This window comes from Strigops habroptila, chromosome 6 (genome assembly GCF_004027225.2).
Source record: "Strigops habroptila isolate Jane chromosome 6, bStrHab1.2.pri, whole genome shotgun sequence".
Classification (NCBI taxonomy): domain Eukaryota; kingdom Metazoa; phylum Chordata; class Aves; order Psittaciformes; family Psittacidae; genus Strigops; species Strigops habroptila.
In genome coordinates this window covers 5918132-5937599 of record NC_044282.2, presented here as the reverse complement: position 1 = coordinate 5937599, position 19468 = coordinate 5918132, and the positions used below count along the sequence as shown (strand labels likewise).

Here is a 19468-nt window from a genome sequence, read left to right as displayed (position 1 = left end):
AGGATAACAGGGAGTACACAGATCATGTCTTTGTCCCAACATTCCTGTCCTCACTTCAGTCTGAAAAGTCTAGACTCCTCAAAACTGTTTGAACATGTTTCCACTATACAGGGAAAGATGAAATACACAAAAATGGCCTTACTTCTCTTTCTTTGTTCTTTGTTTCTTACAGGAATCAAACACTAGACAAATTTAGAACTTTTTTTTTTTGTTAAAAAAAAGCAACTAAGCAAAAAAAAAAAAAAAAACCCAAACCACAAAATCCAAAAAAAGCCACAGGAGGAAAAAAAACGAAAGGCAGTTCTGCTTCTAGAAAAGTCCAATTTCATAGTACATCAACCATTGCTTTTCAGTCTGAAGTTAAAATATATCATGAAAGAAGCAAGAGTAAAATTATAGTGTAAATAACACTACTGAATACAAAGCATCAAAACCAATCTAGTCAGAGAAAGGTTCTGATCTCTCCACCATCTCTCCTGTGATGTGATACTTCTTCAGGGATACATGCAGGACTAGGTTCCTTGTACAAGACATTACAAATACCTTGCAAGTACACATGATGAAACTCAGGCTTTCTTAACAGCAGGGCAAATAAACAATTCAATCCTGCTCATTTCAGCAGGACCATGATCCTGCCGCTGGCTCCTACTCACACGAGGCCACAGCATGGTCAAAGCTAACATACAGAAGTGCAGGAAACGTGGGATGGAAATGGACGTGAGTTGAGGAAGGGAACCATGAGCAGTGCATATGCTTTAGTGTAGGAGTATTGTGTAACGTAATAGATTAATTTCTTTACACCGGTGTGGGAAATTTTTGTTTGGCCTGGAATAACTATGCTACATCAAGACAGAGAAAAATTCCTAGAAAACAGTTACAGATACAGCAACATTTGACCGTGAAGCAGGGGAAATGCTGATGTAAAAGAGAAGGCATCAGGGAAGTGCTGCTCTACACTGACACTTTCAGTGGCCTGCAAAAGAGCTGAGCTGCAAGCACGCAACCCAAACAACATACGAAGCACTAAGTTTAAAAAACAAAATCACACCAACTTGAAATTTTTTCTGAATCATATCTACATCTAATTGAAAGACACAAAACCAAGACTAGGCTCTGATATTCTTTAGAGTGAGCCCTGAAAATAACCTCAGTCTGCTGGAACCAAACTCAGGGGACCTGAGAGACAGGCAAGTGCCTGCAGCCACCACAGCCACTCTCCAGTAGGACGTCAACCACTCCGACGTCAATGTAATTGATTTAGAGCTGATACACTTCAAGAGAGAGAGAAGGCGGATATGTGTCAACACTTTGACTCTACTTACAACCAAGCAATGCTATGAGAAGTAGAATAAAACATATCCAAATTTTGCCTATTGTTTGTGTTACTCACCACTTGCTCTTTCCAGAATGGCTTCTGCTCACTTTCCATAGACCCTGAAAGACATCTGAGGCATACGCTAAAGATTAAGCTGATCCTGAAACTAGAGCTGCTCCTTTTGGTAAATAGAGATATGAGACCTCAGTAACCAAACATATCCAAGGTCAAATTCATCCCTGGCTTCGACCTTTGGCCTGCATGTATGTGTATTCGTATATATCACATAAATTGTTTAATGAATCCGAAACTAAAGGAAAACAGTTCCAGTCTCCCTAAGACTTTTGTCATGCTAATGTAGCCTATACGTGACCTACATGCTTCCTATCAGCCTCGGCGGGATCTGATGTTAACAAACAAAAAAGCAGTAGCTCCTATTTCAGTCCTCGGGTCATAGGAAGGTACTGTGTAAAGCAGATGTCTTGGTAATGCTGTGGTTTTGAAGGTCTGGAAATGCTGCTTGTGTGCAGTTTCTGTGTGGTTGTATATAGCCTTGGTCCTATTGTTGTGCATTCATTAACTAGGAAGCAGCTGTAAGAGGAAGCAGCTTTGGCATTCTGACAACCTGCCAGCTACAATGCAATATTTCATGAGAGAAACACAAGTGTGATACAGAAAAATGTAAATATTGTCCGTAAGGACGTGGAAACCACATTTTACATTAGTTAGCCCTGTACCCCTTCCTTGGTTCATAGTGCTATTTGAAGATCACATAAAAGGATGGGAATTCTTCAGGAGTAGGGTGGAATTTTGGGTTTCTTTTTAATAAGACGCAGAAATATCAGAAGTGTCAACCTTGCTATTTCCTAGTTTTGCTAGAGAATCTACAGTATAACCCAATGGAGCTGTGCTGATAAATCTTAATTTATAATTGGAAAGGTAGAACAGCTGATTTATTTTTTCTTTTTTTACTAATAAAGCATTTCTCTAAAATGTTAATTCACGGATAATTTTAAATAGAAAATAAAAAACTTCGTAAACTTTTCACAAACACCTTATCACTCTGGCCACAGATTCCTCATTTATCATGTAAAATGAAAAGCAGAAACAAACTCTTTTAATTATATGAATATGACCACATTTCAGTCTTCTTTTTCCTATCAAGAAGCAAATGTTGCGGCTCTTTCCCCTTATGTTACACACAGTACACAATTCTTTCACCCGTTTGCTGGATCATTATGCTTTGAGGTTGCCTTCATACAGAAGTTTTAGCTAACATTCTTCCATTGTAACTAATCCTGTGTGTTCAGGACAACTGCAGTCCCACAGTAAACTGACTTTTGCTGTTTCTTTATTTAAGCTAATGAGCACTTAGCTTTTCATCTGCCTATTCTTTCCTTCTTATTTCTTGAGAAACCTCAACCAACACAGTTATTTACTCCTTTTCACAGGCATCAAAAGAGAATTACTATTTCTTTTTGGTAGCTGTTGAACATATTGCTAGCTTTGCAGGTGTTTAGTGAGTGTTATGGATTGTTAAGATGACAATGTCTTTTGACAGCTTAATACATGATTCTGAATTTCCTTTTAATTTCCTGTAGACACGTTCTGTACCTACATGAAAAAAATAGGCACCTAAAGCCAGTAAGTGAGGGTCCTTCCACAAAACCTCAAATATGCACCTACCTAAAAAAACCCCAAAATCTTAGGAACTCATTAAACTATTCTGTTTGAGCAGGATCAGGCAGAAAAAGAATAAAAATGTAACAGTTTTATATTATTCCTTGAGTTTCCTTACATCCTTTAAGCAAGAGAAAAGGTGTGTCAGACTGGCAAGAAAAGAGGTATGCGCACAGGTTCACACAACCCATGTATGGTCTAAGGGCAAACCATTATCATCTTCAGTCTGGCGGAAGCACTTGAGAATGAAGCATTCAAATACCAAATTAGGAATAGAGCCATCACCTTTGGAGAAGGGCCAGAGTAATTCACTCTAACAGTTTTAAGACATCTCAATTTAAGCTTTGGATTTTTTTTATAATGTCTGAGACATTTTTCAGGTAAAACTGGCACTATTTCTCTGCCAAAGAGGGTTTCCATTTCAAAATAATGTATTTGGATTTCATAAATATTTAGTATCTCTGCGGTATCAAGCATTGTTTACTTTTTGCCTTAAATTCATTCACTGTTTGTATAACTCTAATATGCTCATCATTCTGGAGGAAAGATCACAGCACAGCACTGGAACAGGTGCGGTGCTTTTAACACAACCAAACTTCCATGGTTTGACTGCAAATTGAAATGATTTTTTCCTTCTGCTCCAATCCTGGGAGCAGAGCCCACTTTAGCACGTTGACAAGAGCAGAAGTGTATCAGGATGTAAGCAGTCTGCATTTGCCATCCGCACCGCAATCCATGCTGAGCAGAGCTAACATATGGGGCTTGCCTTTCACAACTTCCCATTTCTAAACGGTTCATCAGGGCCACTGGAAAAAAGAACCAGATGTGATAAAAACTCTGTAATAATTGCTTGGTAATTTTCCAGCTCTGAATCCTACAGTGCAGTTTATTGACACAAGCACCAGGCATCTCTTCCTTCCCTTGTGCTGAACCAGCAGTTTGCAGCCCTCGCAGTGTTTCACTACTCTTACTGGAGTGAGGTTTTGCTGAGAGGGAGGGATTAACAGCACTTCTGGAAACACAGATCTGGTAATATTCAGAGCTGGTTTATATTCATCTCTCCACTTCAACTACCATGCACATCTGGTATTGTCTGGTGCTGTTTTCTAAGTCTAATCCTAAAGCAACAATTTTTCCAGACTACTACTGGTCAGTATTCTAGAAGTGGAGCAGAATTTTATTCAGTGGCTTTATTACAGATAAGTAGCTTGCAGAGGGGAACCTGATCTGCCTGCTTGACTATTTAAGTGACTATAAGCTTCAGTGTAACGTCCATGTGCCATCCAGTCCCCCAGAAGAATTAAAAACCAAAAAAACAAAACACCAAACCAAACCAAACCAAAAAAACAACAAACCACAATACACAAATAATGCAGAATTTTAAAACATAAACTCTGAAATCAGAAGGACTTCTGTGATGCTCTGACCTACCTGACAGTGAGAGGGTCTTACATGGGTACTGCAACCCTTTTGTGTAATCACATGCTGTTGAAACATAACCCAGTCCTATGCACGTAGAATGCTATTTCGTTTCACTTTTCCTTAAAAAAGCGAACAACCTTTTTCTTCCATCCCCGTTTTCATTTCATTTTAAGCTAAAGATATATAGCCAGTGCTCTTTTTTTTTTTTTGGATGTTTACAGTCCATTTGTTTTTGAACGGCTTACGTATGCTGTTCATTTCCTGTACTGTACAGCAGAGATAAACCAGAAGGGATAAATTAAGGATCAGGAAAGACCTAAGCATAAGCTGTGAAAGGAGACTTCTCCCAGATGACTCAATTATAAGATGATCACTGCTAACAAACAAGATTTCCCAACTAGCTCAAAGGACACTATCTACAGCCACACTTAAAAATTTTACACTACAACAATGCAGGCCAGAACAGGTTTCTCATAAGAATTTAATTTTCTTTTGCTGAAAAGTTACTTGAAAAATGGACAAGCCAAAAGGAAGGGGAAAACCACATAAACATAAACAAACAAACAAAACCCACCAAAAAAAACCCCCCACAAAAAAGAGTTGTTTGGCATTACCTTTTGTTCCACCTTGCATTTCATTTTTGCTTTCATTTGTTCTCACGGTTGAGGGTTCATTTCCATCACAGACCTAAGAAAGGAACAATAAATACGCATGCCTACAAAAACCAAATGCATGGTTGTAGAAACTCCTTTGAACTCTGTGCAGGATTCAAACTGTTCTCCTGTAATTCAGGTGTATACAGAAGCACACCTGTGTGTTTCAGTAGAAAACCCTCTGCCAAAGTCTAAGGGGATCTGAAATCTAGGTAATTAAAAAAGTCCAATTCCCCTTTTCCTAGAAGGTTAAGTGGGTATAATACTTAATTTTCCAGAGCTGCAAGGAATAAGAAAATGTAGTCTTTGAGCCAAAGCCACAACTTGCTCTGGGAAGATACGGAAAAGGAAGCTGGAGGAGACATTTTGACTGACTCTGTCCCTTCCTCTTGCAAAATCTTAGATGGTTGCCTGCCTTACAGAGCAACCCCACCCCTTTTGCAGGGTGGCCTGACATTAATATCTGTGCTTACAGCTTAGATTCCCAACAGCAAAACCAGGACACTTCAAAGAAACAACAGAACAGGAAAGGATTTGAACCATCTTCTTCTTTCTACAATTCTGCTACCCAGTCTCAAGATTTTTGCACATTCTATGAACTGGATGACACCTACTATAGAAAAAACTATTTCAGAACATGCATAAAATCTACACCCATATACAAATGGGTATACATATACCCATATATGTTTTTACCCACATATTATTTTTATTATCTTTTTGGCAACTCAAGTCAACAATGATTGTTTAGCATCCTGGATTTTTGATTGTATTCTACTCAAGCACTTTAAAACTCCATACTTACTAAGAAAAAAAAAAATAAAATCAAGTTTTAAAGATTTCTCCTACCGACATAAATCTGTATACTTATTATTTGTTTTTTAACCAAGGAAATTGAGAGGTGGAAGAAGATAGCATGACTGCCCAAAAAATTATTACTGTTTCACAGAGCAGAAGACTAGAAAACTGTGAAGGTACCAAAAGTCTAGGTTGTCTCTGGGAATATGGCAGGAAATTTAGGAGAAACATCAACACAACTGCTGCATTGATGGAAAACATCAACACTATTGTTTTACCTTTCCTCCTGCTTTCCTCCAGGTGAAGGAGGTTACATGATTTTCAGAGGCTATTATTAAATTGGAATGACTTCATACAGCTGCAGATGGCTTCAGTCCTCTTTTGTTACATAAAGAGCTTTCTAATGATGGGAGAGTAGCAAAGCACTGAGAAAAGTTACCTAGGGAGATTGTAGAAGCTACTACACTACAGGATTTCTGTCAGAGACTAGATGAATAACCAGAAGCAATGCTTTCTGAATAATTATCATGCTTTGGAGAAAAGAATGCAGTTTGAGGGCCCACACTTGTACTATTTTATTTCAGTGAAGGAGACAGGTTTAGAAGTTTTCCCCCTCCCACCCCCCAGTTATTTCTATATTTAATAAATATTCTAACCTGTTTTATATTTGTCTGTTTGCACTGATGTCATCAATACTAAAACATAGTTTAAGAGACATGTAAGTCTACTGAACTCTGTGACATGATTTTCAAACATTACAATGTGTAAATGCAGGAACATGAGTATTTCTTGTGCTTTACTGAAACAACGTCCTTGAAAGGGAAATTATACTGCTTTAAGCTATGTAATATTGCTTTGCTATTAGATCTTGTAATTTTCAGGTGTAGTCAATTCAAAATCAGATCCCAGAAAGCCTTTATGCAGTTAATATCCCTTCTGCAACCACAAGCAAAGCAGAACACTAAAAGGGAAGTTGTGCCTCCAGAACATACATTTGAGCTTACAAACTCCCCCCACTACATTTCACCCCTACTGAATTTGAAAGGAGTTGCTTAAGGAGAGGAAGCTTTTACGGAAAGGAGAACGTTAAATCTCCCCAAAATTTCCCATTGCTATCACAGCACTGAACAGCAGCAGCAAGAACGAGAGACGGGGCTGAGGTCAGGTAAGCTAGCTATGCATTTCCATCAGTTCAGAGTCTTCCTACAGCTGAAGATCTCGTTGCTTTGGGAGGAGCAGACAGGACACAACACACTTCTCCGCAGAAGAGGAATTCTAATCTTAGGCTCCATTTCCCTTCCTTCCCCCTTCCTGCGTATGGGAGAGGAACTCTCCCGTTCGATACCCCATGAGAGGAAACCAGGACACTTCTCAAGACCTGTCAGAGCAACTTCCCACATAAACTTCAATGACACAGACAGGCCCCGGGAGTTAGTATGGGGTCTAAGTCCCGAGTTGACAGGCACAAAGTCCTATTCAAAATACAGGAGGTCAGGTTGATGTCCCTTTTTTTTTTTTATCTCTGGGGAAAAAAACAAAAAAGGAAAAAAAAAAAGAAAAGAAACAAGAGCACCAGTAAGTAAGAAGAAGTAGTACTGGCCCCTTTCCAGCAGACCCATCAGGAGGGCTGTACGGCACTATCACCCAAAGATAAAAGTGGGCTTTTGGTAGCTTTTCAGGTGATTGTTGTCAGGAGTTTTGCTTCTGCATTAAAATTAATTCATATTAATAACTTGACCATGGAGTGGTGGTTTTATTCATCATCACTTTCAATTAACTCAAGGCCAATATACATAATTCTTTCTACATACTAAGAGCGCTTAATGTAATGTCAAGTCTGGACCAAAGCTATTCCCATAAATTCAGTAAAAAATTCCCTTGGAAATCAGGGAAAAGTTAGACAGAAATCTTCTGGAAACACACCTTTTGTGCCTGTGCATCCCTCTCCTCTCCCCGCACCCATACATGTCCCTCCCTTCTCAGCCAGCATCAAACAAAACTATGATCAGGAACCTACTTTTCCCTTCGAGTCATTTTGGAGACTGAAGATATCTCTGACATCAGGAACCTGGTGATGTTTGTTTTTTTTCCTCATGGTTTGTGTGACAGTTTCTACTCGCTTTTCTACTGCTGCCCTCTGGGTTCGGGTCAGTGTGGACAGAAACACCACGCTTTCCACGGAGTCACAAGAGCTCTCGACAAAGAGATTTGACAGACCTGCTTCCTTCAGCCATTCTTCTTCCAGTTCTCCCTCTGAGCAAGGCCAAGAGAAAAAGGCATAAACAGTGGGTTTTGAGTATTGTTAGTGCACTGGATGTTAATGACATGATAAAGTTAATGCAGTTCACAGGGAAAGTACTACAGGATCCACAATTAAGAACTATCATAACTACCATGACTTGGAAAAAACCTATTGTTTCTAAAGAGCTTCAAAAGGGTTAACATGATATCAAAGCTTTTAAAATACTTAATCCAGTACAGATTGCTATGGGACAATCTTTATAATAATCTACAGCACTTCTATTAAATCATATACCATTTCCTAAATGTATCTAGATATAAACATGCATGGGGAAGCCTGAAAAGCCTCTGATCATTGCTCCTTCATTGATTTTTAGTTCAATGCTCAATCTCTTAGCTCCCTTACTGACACAGTTCTGCTCACTTTTCTCATTAATCCTACAGGCCTCCACTAGCTCAATTTAATGAAGGACAAACCAGGCTACAGGAGTCACCTTAATGCTATTTTTTATTCAGTTCTTATGACATGGTGTCCAGCCTACTGACAACCCACAAAACAATTGTTGCTTTAAGTCTTGTAGCTGATAAGGTATCCTTTACTGACAGATCACTGCACATGAAAGAGGAGAAAGCTATTAAATACCATCACTGATGGCAAAACTTCTGCTTCTGAAATCAGTATCTCTAATGATACTTCCTTTAAAGCAATAAGGTCTGTCTGTAGCAGCTGAGCTTGTGCTGAATGCCAACAACCCTCTCTACCAACGTTCAAGCAACATTTCCATTTATCAGGTATCTAAAAGTACTGCAAAACTGACACATCAACTTCATTATTGACTGCAGTTTCCCACAGTGCCCAGTGCACATCCAAGTGGGCCCCTGAGTATTAACAGCATTCAAAAAACAGACACAACGTCTTAAGTATTAATTTCGCTATAGCTGTGCAGCCAAATCCTGAGCCTCTGACAAAACTCTCTCAGGTTTTGGGCTGGAAAGAAGGGCTACACTCATTCTCCCAAGCAGAGGTAAGCAAGGTGTTTCTCATCTCTCCCCTGCCTTGTGTTTGCATGGCCATATCTCAAGCAAGCCCTCACCTACGCAGGCCCATCAGCCACATGCAGTGTCCCACATGACTCCCAAGGAGTACTTGTTCCCAAGAGAGGTGCTGCACACTAGGCAAGATGCAGGGCAAAGCAACATCTGCTCAAGCTGATCAACTTAATTGTGCTGACTCACTTGGGCTTCAAGCCAGAGTCAGCAGCTCGAGCTGGAGTGGTAACTAGGGGGAAGAAGGCTATATATAAATAAAAAAGGAAATGGTGGAGTTTGGAGCGCAGAGCCTGAAAGCATAGCAGCATCAGTGAGCTGGGGGCTCATATGCTGCAGAACAATGAACATTGCTTCTCTGGAGAAAGCATCACTGTGCTGACAGATGTCCTGCTCCCCAGGCACATAGGCTCAGAGCTTTGCTACTTTCTCCAGAGGCCGGGTTGCTACCCCGTTCAGAGCAGCTGTAAATAGCAGTGATGTTTCAAAACACTTAGGGAGGCAGAAGTGCAAATCCCTTTGAAATCTAATAGAGCACATTCTTCTCACTCATGTAGAGGCCATACCAAAATGCAAAACTCACCATTTTAATTTTGTCATCATTTACAAGAGACTGTGGGCCTCTTGTAAGAATAGGAGAGAGGCAGATACTGCATTGCTAAAAAATAATCTTTGAGAGAAGGGTGGAATTAAGGATGTTACTCCTCTTTTTTCTGATAGGACAAGAAAAATAAAGAAAATGCCCAATTTCTTTGAAGATCATGCCCTCAGGAGTGGCCCATAATTGATGCTTCTGAGAAACAAAAATAATACAACTGAACAGTTACAGTAGTTACAAGCATAGAAAGTTACTCACTAAACTTAAAACCGGTTAATCATTGGCTTGTCTTCTAAAGGGTGAGGTTTCTGTCCACAATAGCTACAATAACGAACAACGTACACAAAGAATGAAAGGGTTAAATTAGTATAACAGCAAACTACAAATAAAGCTTAAATTGTTGTGATTTGCAAGTACAGGTGCCTTTCTGATGTTCTGCAAATACCATTTAAAAGAAAACCAGCTTTCTACTTATCTCTGATACCATTCTCTTGCAGGCCACTGCCTGTTTCTGGTGATATGCATTAGAGACAACAGAATTTTCAACACGGATGTTCAGCAGAGCAGCAGAGTGACCTCCTTTTTGATTAAAGTGTGGTTGGTGGGTGCCATCTCTTGAAATAAGACTTACAGAAAAATCCCTAAAATCAGCAAACTGATGATTATTCACAAGAACTGATTTAATTACCATCTGGCTCTTTCATTACAAGTGCTACTCGTTCTTCATGATTATTTCCTCTGGTTTCATGGATATTTTCAATTTCTTTCCAGTAGTCATCCATAGACAATTCATCCAAGGAGTCCTGGGATCCTGAGCGGTCAAATGATGTTCCATCAGGGGTCTTCTTGGAATGGTCATGGTTCATTGTATACTGGCCAGACCGACGGCTATAAGCATAAACCAAAGAGCAATTCCTGATTAGCATTTTAAGACACAGCATATATTAATACATCTGTGATGGCAGTTAGTGATTAATTGTGTCAAAGCACAATACTGTCGACAAGCAAACCAAGATACTAGAAATTACTTTCAAAATCTGGAATGTATTTTTAATTTAATATTTCTGCTATACATATCTCCCAATCCGGAACAGCACAGGGGTCTGTATTAAAGAGGAAATAATGAACCCAAGTTCTAATAATCCTACTTACACCAAACCTCTAATTCAACTCACAACAGTCAGTTCCATAAACTTCATGGTATGTATCTTGCTAGCATCACCCAGCATCATAAAGAATTTTTCAAAGTGCCCTTTTGCCTGCATAAATTCTTATAGCTTGACAGTACCCTTACTTTTTTCCTTTGCTATTCTGCTTTTATTTTTTGTTTATGTTCAGTGTCTATTACAGCTGAGAAAGGACAAAGTAGAATTACTGAAGTTACAGTTTGTGAAGAAAACTGGTGAGTCCAAATGTTTAATAAAGACCACTATTTATTTCTATCTTACTTCCTCTTTGACTGAAAGCTTACCATTTTTGTAGTTTGATGTTACTAGTTTTTGGTTCACCCTGCCAAATGTTATGTTGCTAAGGCTTTCAAACAGGATCTTTCATTTTAAGTATAGCTGCGACTAGAATAAAAGAACCCAACAAGCTGAAACCTCTAGGTCTCATCTTCACTTCATTAAATCACTGAAAAAAATAAAAAAATAAAAAAATACCACTGACCTAACAGAGAATTCCTCTTTAACAGTGCAAAGGTTGTAATGATGTCACTGAAGTTGCAGGTCATCCTTACAGTCAAATACATCAAATCAAAAGCCACAAACTGATTCAGAGTATCAGTGGATTACATGAGTAGCAACCTGATCTAAGTCCAGAGTTGGCCCTACTTTGGGTGGGGGCAGACTGGACAAGATGATCTCCTTAGAGATTACTTTAGAGTAACCTTTAGAGAAGGTTTAGAGTAACATTCTAAACCAGATTACTCTATTATTATGACAGTATATAAAAATTTTGTATTAAAAAATAGTAAGTTCTTAACATTTCAGAAACCTCTTCAGATTCCTTTTATGTCTGAACTTGTCTCCATATTCTAAGAAAGAAGGCATGGTTTGGGGTTAAGTAATAAATACTACTTATTCCGAAAGAAAAACATATCAAAGATCAAGCATTGCGGATTTATCACAATGTAAATGCAGCAAATTAAGTCCTACCTTCCTATTTGGCTGACTTTGCAAGTTTATCTAGAATTAAAACAAAAGCACTTCGTCCCGACATTTTATCTTGGGAAAACTGACGCTTGTTAGCTGCCCCTAAGTAAAAAAGCCATACCTTTCTCTCTGAAGATAAGCCCCTTGCATCCGAGTCACAACTCCTTTCACAGCATATGTGCTTGATTCTCTGATAAGAAATACTAACTATATGGACTTTGCCTTTAAAAGTAAAGAGCCTTATGGAAGGACTATGAGTTTCCACCCGCCCTGCCTCTCAGCTCCAGGTACAAGTTAATAAATGACAAAGAATTACCAAGCTGATATGTGCCCCAACACCATTCCTTAACCTGTCCTTATTGAAAGCCCCCCCCCCAAAAAAAAAATCTATGTAAAGTATTTAGCTTCTGCATCAATGGCAATAACAACATCTTGCTAGTAGTGCATGTTACCCAATAAACACAATTTCTCTCCATGAGGCTACCTCAGTTCTTAAACTTCTCCTGACAGGGGTGTCCCACAAGTGACCTGTGCTGCTTGTGAATCACACTACTCACTGCAGAAAGATGCTACTGGAGCCACATCAGAAGCGTTCCCAGCAGCCAATGTAGGTGCCGAGTGTGACTGAAGCAGGTCGGGCTTCCCAGCCTGTGCCCAGGCTTCCCTCCTTCTGCAGCTAAAGGTGCTTGGAGCAGACTGGGTCCCTCTCACAGGCTCTGTACACTTGAACTTCAGCCTGAGTGAGGTCCGATTTCAGCTTATTGCTCCTTGGTTTAACCCTGCGGAGCTGCTCGGCAGCTCTTTGGTAACCAGCCTTTCACCTTTGGAACAACCTGCTCTTGCTGACCCACCTCAGCTGAAATTTAACTGCCACAGCGCACCATGCAAACGATAAAACTGACAGACTGAATACATTAAAAGCATACACTTTGGGCAGCTATGGCAGGCTGAGGTGGGATATGCTGCCGCAGACTGTGGCTCTGTGTCACACTTGCAGTGCGGCGCTCCTCCTGTCCTTCCAAAAAAGCCAGCTCATTACCTTCCCCAGACTGAGTCCTGCTCCAGAGAAGAGAAGCCCGTGTCTCAACACACACAGCTGATACTCAGCACAGAGCGCTCAAGGCCATTTTCAGGGTCCTGTGAGTATCTGCTGTACACTAAAAACACTCCATTAACTCTCAGCCTGTGCCCTACCCTCCAATCACTGATCACAGGCATGCTCTACTTGACCAAATGTAAGGCTCTTCCCAGCCTGACCTTTCCATCTCTCATTAATGAATCAATACAGCAACTCCCAACTTTCAGCTGACAGTAATGTCACGTCTCGTCATGAAAGCACTCAGAGAAAGAAAGGCACAAATGACCAGGAGAACATTCCAAGAAATATACACAGAAAAACCTCACGGCTCTTCTCTGAATCTCTCCTTCAAAAAAGTCCATGTTGCTTTAGGCCATTCACAGCTGGCAGCCCCAGCATCAGCAGCGCCTGGGGTCCTCAGGAGCCAAGACTACCAGTCACTGCCACACCACTCCCACTCCACTCACTGATTCTTTGTCTTCCCTCATCTGACTCGATCAAACCCCTATCCACAGTTTCTGTTTGGACTGCAAACTCTTTCAAAGCCATATGCATTTGTCCACATCCACAATTCACATTTATTTGCACTAGGACAGAGAAAGGCTTGGGCTGGGAGAGAACAATTCCTAAAACTTTACCTAACAGAGAAGGTCAGATCTTACTTTTAGTTCATTTGGTTCAGTGTTTCTTGCTTTGCATATCCTACCAGAGAAAGACACCAGCGAAGCAGAAATTGGTGCATAATCTGCACAGTAGTCGCTGCAGGCATCCTTATCGCTATCCCTCCTGTGAACCTCTGTGCACAAAGAAGCACAGACAAGAAAGACTCTGAGGATAATAAGGACAGTTGGTGTAGATGAGAAAAGAAAAATAATTTAAAAAAAAAAAATCACAGCATAAGGAAAAAGAGGTTGCCAAGTGCAATTTTTATTTTCAGATATCTGTTGACAAGATGAAGAACATGGGATTTCTGCTGTGACCTTCCACTAAATTCAATCCTTCTCCAAACATACGCTTAGTAAGCACTATTGCATATCACACAATAAAAATGCATAGGTGGGAACAAGTTAAGGCCAAGAAAAAAAGAGAGAACAAGGGGAAAAGGAATCAATTTCAGTAATAATATTGTACGGCTTCTGGAAGCAAGATATATTTTTAAAAATAATTGATTCCACATTCACAGAAAGACTCATAAAAAAAAAGAAAATATTAAAGAAGTATTTCAAATGCCCCATGTTGCAAGCTTTAAAATTTTGTAGAAGACTCCTTTCCAAAAAACTATTAGTTAGAAATAAGTAGAGTTCATTACAAAAAAAAAGACATTACTGCAGTTGCAGAAAATAATTCCTTCTCAAGAACATTAAGTTTTTAGATGATCATTTTTGTATTTAAAATTTGAAAAATGCAGCTGCTTTTCAGAACTATCTTCAAGGAGATCTCTCTTCCTTCTTTCCCCAGAAAATGTAAGCTACCACTAAAACACAATCTCTTAATTTCCAAACACTACTCATTTTTCATTTCCAGTTACTAAATGGTAAGTTACTCTCCAGCAGTTCACCACCCTCTCCCCCTCCACCCCCCCAAAAAACCTCATATTTCCATTAAGGTCTTCACTAACAACACTCTCAAACTCTATTCAAATCTTATTAACATCTATTTCCAATCATTAGTAAATAGGTTATTCTTCAAATAGCTTTACAGGGAGCAGTACAATAATTACCAAATCACACAGTCAGTTCTGACCTCTGATACTCAGACACATGCCCTTTGCAGCCAACAAGATATTTACCTGTTTACCTCAGTAAAAAACTGAGCCTCCAGCTATAAAACCTTTCCTTCAGTATAGTTACTGCAGTCTCTTACCAGAGTTAATTTTCTTGTCCTACCCACTGGAGATGCATTTAGTTATTAGAAACATCAGGGATGCAAGACAAAGCACTCCAGCCTTTCCAGAGGAGAGACATTAAAAACAATTCCTGTAATGAACACCATTCGTTACATTTACAAGGAAAGAAACCAGATTTGGCTTATTTCACTAAGCACTGACGAACACCACATTATGGCAAGTACTTAAGGGCGAAGAACTGTCTGCAAATATTTTCTTCAGCCTTTTTTTTCCCCATGAGAAAGGACCAACTGTGTCCTGTAAGAAAATACGACTCTTCACATTAATCACTGTTTTATACATAATAAAAATGTGGGGGTTTTTTTCAGGTTCTGTCAGCCTGACTTTGATTTCATTAATAGTCACTTTATACTATAGTATATACTATATAGATACTACTATATACACTATAACTACTGTAATCTATACTACTGCAGTTGTCTTTATTCCTTATTTTCTTTCATGTGAAATCTGTATCTCCCTGTCTGCTCCAGTGCCTTTTTAGCAGTTCATAACTGATACTTGTCATGTGTAAACTACAGCAGCTAGAGATTAATCAGTTAGTAAGGTAGACTTTCACTGGCATTTCAGATAAATTCAGTTTGCAGAAAGCTAATTTTGCCCTTCCATTTTTCTTGCTCACGAATTAAGGACTATGTTGTATTTTAAAACAGTTAGTGATGAGAGAAAGATAATCCTTGTCATTTCTATAGTGCTACCCTCTAATTTTGGATCTGAACACAATCTTTCTACATCACTATATAAACATCGTAATTGTATGGTATCCTTATATACTATATATATACACATATATATATGGGTATGCATGCATTAGATGTGTAAATAAACTGAAATCAGAAATACTAAATGCAAGGATGTTCATTATAAAATGAGGGAATATAAATACACTGCTGAACCAAACGTAATAGATTAACACTGCTGAAAGAGAAGTGGAGTTCCTTTAACGGGATTATTGCAGGAGAGCTCACTGACTCCAGGAAAGGACAAAGTCCAACTACTCAATACTGTACGAACATAAAGCAAAAAGATACCGGTCTCTATAATACGTTACCTTCTTTCTGAAATAAAAGTTAAAAAACTAACTAAATAAATAAAAGCAACAATGGATGAAACCCAAGTGAAAGGGAGGAGTGGAAACACTATTCTGCCTACAACTTAGGAATTTCTGTACAGGGCCCTTTTTCCACCCGATTTTGCCAAATTTTGGAATTCAAAATTCAGACCTGAATAAAAATTGACACAAATCTAAAAAGTGGGACAAGAGAACAGGCCATCTGATTAATGGGTTTAACCTCAGTTAGGATTCAACTCTTTGGGGTTAAATAAATATGGTCCTTTTCCACAGCTGCCTAACGAACCCTATGGGAGCCCTAAACATTGTCTTTAAACAGGTCTCAAATTGAAGGCAAATTCAGTGTTCAACAGGACAAAAAGTTTCACAAACATCTGAGAGAGGTCACTGAGAACAATGCAAAAGAGCACTGCATTATCAAGTGACACCATTATGTATCAAACTGGATGATTATACCTCTAAGTTGTACACTGAAAATACAGTCCTCGTATGCTTGGCCTTAAAAGCTTCTTTAAGTAATCCTGGCTGCTAACCACTGCTATTGGGGTTCTTGTACAGGCCGTGTTTTAAGCACTGCAGCCCCTTCAGATACAATGTCTAGCACCCCAATAAACTAGCAGTTTACTTCCAGAGTTAAGTAAATGACAAAAGCATATTTGACTACAGCTACGTTAAAGGAGCAACTTCTGAAATGCCTGTACAAAGGGAGTCATCACTCCCAAAGCCAAGAGTATATTTGGCCATTTACGTAAAAGCTATTAGTAGCATTACTGCAAGCATACCTCAGCTGATACTGGGGCTTGCTGATTCTGAGTGTCATATCAACACATGGTTGTTAATAACCTGATAAACAAGATACACAAAGTCTGGGGGGGGAAGGGGTGTGTGTGAGTATTTGGCCCAGCGAGGTGAAGCTGCTAAAATTCATGGCGCAAATCAGTGACAGAAACAAGAATAATTCTCAGCTCTCTGGAGTCATAGAATCAACTAGACTGGAAAAGACCTTTAAGGTCATCAAGTCCAACTGTAACCCCAGGACTGCCAAGACCACCACTAAACCATGTCACTAAGGGCCTCATCTACACATTTTTTGAACACTTCCAGGGACAGTGATGCCACCACTTCCCTGGCAAGCCTGTTCCAATACCTTTCAAACCTTTCAGTACCCTTTCAGTGAAGAAATTTTTCCTAATATCCAATCTAAACCTCCCTTGGCACAACCTGAGAAGAGAGTCTTCTCTTCTCCAGACTAAACAACCACAGTTTCCTCAGCTGTTCCTCATAAGACTTGATCTCTCTTCTAGTGAGGGGCCCAGAACTGAACACAGGATTAAAGACGCAGCCTCACCAGTGCCGAGTACAGGGTGACAATCGCTTCCCTAGTCCTGCTGGCCACACTATTTCTGATACAGGCCAGGATGTCGTTGGCATTCTTGACTGCCTGGGCACAAGCTGGCTCATGTTCAGCAGCTGTCAACCAGCACCCCCAGGTCCTTTTCTGCTGAGCAGCTTTCCAGCCTCTCATCCCCAAGCCTGGCACTTTGCCTTCTTGAACCTCATACAACTGGGCACAGCCCATTGATCCCTCTGCAGAGATTTCCTACTCTCCAGGAGATCAACACTACCAGCCAACTTAGTGTTGTCTGCAAATTTACTGAGGGTGCACTCAATCCCCTCATCCAGATCATCAATTAAGATATTAAACGACACTGGCCCTAATACTGAGCCCTGGGGCATCCGGAGCACTGAGTGTTAAAGATCGAGATCTGACCCATAGCAAACTGCAAGGCAGATAAAAGGAAGCTCTGCTGTTGTGGGTTCGTGATAGACTCTAACACTGTGGCTATAAATAGAGTGGCACACTCAAAACAGAATTATCTTGTTGACATAGGAGTTACAAAGTTAAGCAGTAATTCCACTCAAGTGATTTTAAGTTTAGTGTTAGTACAAAGGCTAACTAGATTTAAACAACAAAAAAATACCTATGGGTACAGTGGCCCATTTTGAAAATTATTTACTGAGTAATTACATCCATGAGATGCTGTGCTCTTAAATATAAATATAGAACTTCCCATGTCCTTTCAAATCTAAACAACTAAAAAGATAAGGAGAGGGAAACAATGTGGTCTCCTGTCCTGCTTCTCTGAAGGCTTAGCTACAGAAGCATAGGAATAAATAAAGCTCCTAAACCAAAAGCTCCCCCCATCCCTCCCCTCCTTGTAAGAAGCCAAGTAGCACTGCAAGGTGCAAAGACTTCTTAACTGAATTAACCAAGCAAGCTCTAATCTAATGGTTGCAGCAGCTGCCTGGCTTGAGCTCCTTTTCTTGGCTGGGACACTGGCCTGGGAAGGGATCAATAGACCTTGCTATAGCCATGGCACCCACCAGAAGGGCATCCTGATCTTTCACAGTTTCTAAGCAAAACTGCATTCCAAAGATCAGATGTGAAGATAACGGAAGGCCTTGACTCCAAGGATGTGTTACACCAAGAATTTTTATTACCAAATCACTTATTTTAGTGGTTTTTACCTAACGTTTAAGAAACTTATCTCTGTCACACCACCCCTTTGCACAGTATCCAATATTTTGCAGTGCAGCTTTGAGCACCTTTCAAAAATCCTCTCTTAAAAAGATCAAATTGTAATCGATGTGCCACCAAAGCAGATTGTCTTAAAGTAACTGAATTTTGCATAAAATCAGACAGTAGTGACATTACCTAAATGAAGTTAAATATTTTTTTTTTAAGTAAATGTCTTCATCTTTTTATATGGCTTAACATATTAAAATGATTCAATTTCACTGACAGCTAAAACCACCTGTCAGACAAAAGCCAGTATCTCTAGGTTTCACAAGCAGCACATAATCCTTGAGCAGTACCTACCAAGACCCAAGTCTGGACACACTGTGTCCAGACCAATGCAAAAGTATTTCTCATCCCTTTAAAAGTGCTTCATAACTTTCAGAAGGCATTTGAGAAACTTTAGCCTCAGCTTGCATTTCTGCTTTTTCATTCTAGCTCCTAAATCTTGTCATTCGTTGCAATAACTGCATCCTTTCCTTTCTATCCTTTCTATCATTTACTTTTTCCATGACTGCAAACTTTGCTGGAACTCAGTCTCTCCAAGAGAGTCATACAGGACATACACAGATAACAGCAATGAATCGACATAATTTCAAGTATTTTTGGTGAACTGACACTTAGCACTCCTCCTCTCCCAACTTAAAAGAGTTATTTTGGCTGTTCTGTGACCTTGTGGGACATTCTGAATGTCAATTGCAATCAAACTTGCACAAATCCCCCTTAAGCTCCAAAGCAAGCCAGAGAAGTAGGAACTAAGGCAAAGGTCTGCTCTCCTTCCAAAGACAGAGTACAAAGTGACTGCAAAGAGGGTATGGAACAGTACTCATTTTCTAAATGAGCATAAAAAAGGCTGAGCAAAGATAATCAGGTCTCAGGATTTTTTGTAATAACCATCAGCTACTGTTAATACCTGCTCAAAACTAA

General features: G+C 39.6%; 1 protein-coding gene across 6 annotated transcripts in view; it reads right to left on the bottom strand.

Moving 5' to 3' along the window:
• The window catches only part of ARHGAP18 (Rho GTPase activating protein 18), a 92612-nt gene that overhangs the window by 28549 nt on the left and 44595 nt on the right, over positions 1 to 19468 (bottom strand). For 4 of the 6 annotated variants that reach the window (XM_030489844.1, XM_030489843.1, XM_030489847.1 and 1 more), the window contains exons 2-4: positions 10443 to 10642; positions 7886 to 8121; positions 5032 to 5104 (exon numbers count right to left, since the gene is read on the bottom strand). In XM_030489844.1, the coding sequence (XP_030345704.1) occupies positions 5032 to 5104; positions 7886 to 8121; positions 10443 to 10642 (509 nt within the window). Of the gene's footprint in view, positions 1 to 5031; positions 5105 to 7885; positions 8122 to 10442; positions 10643 to 12028; positions 12387 to 12464; positions 12645 to 19468 lie in introns of those variants that run through there. The other 2 variants (XM_030489846.1, XM_030489845.1) reach the window with 2 other exon arrangements.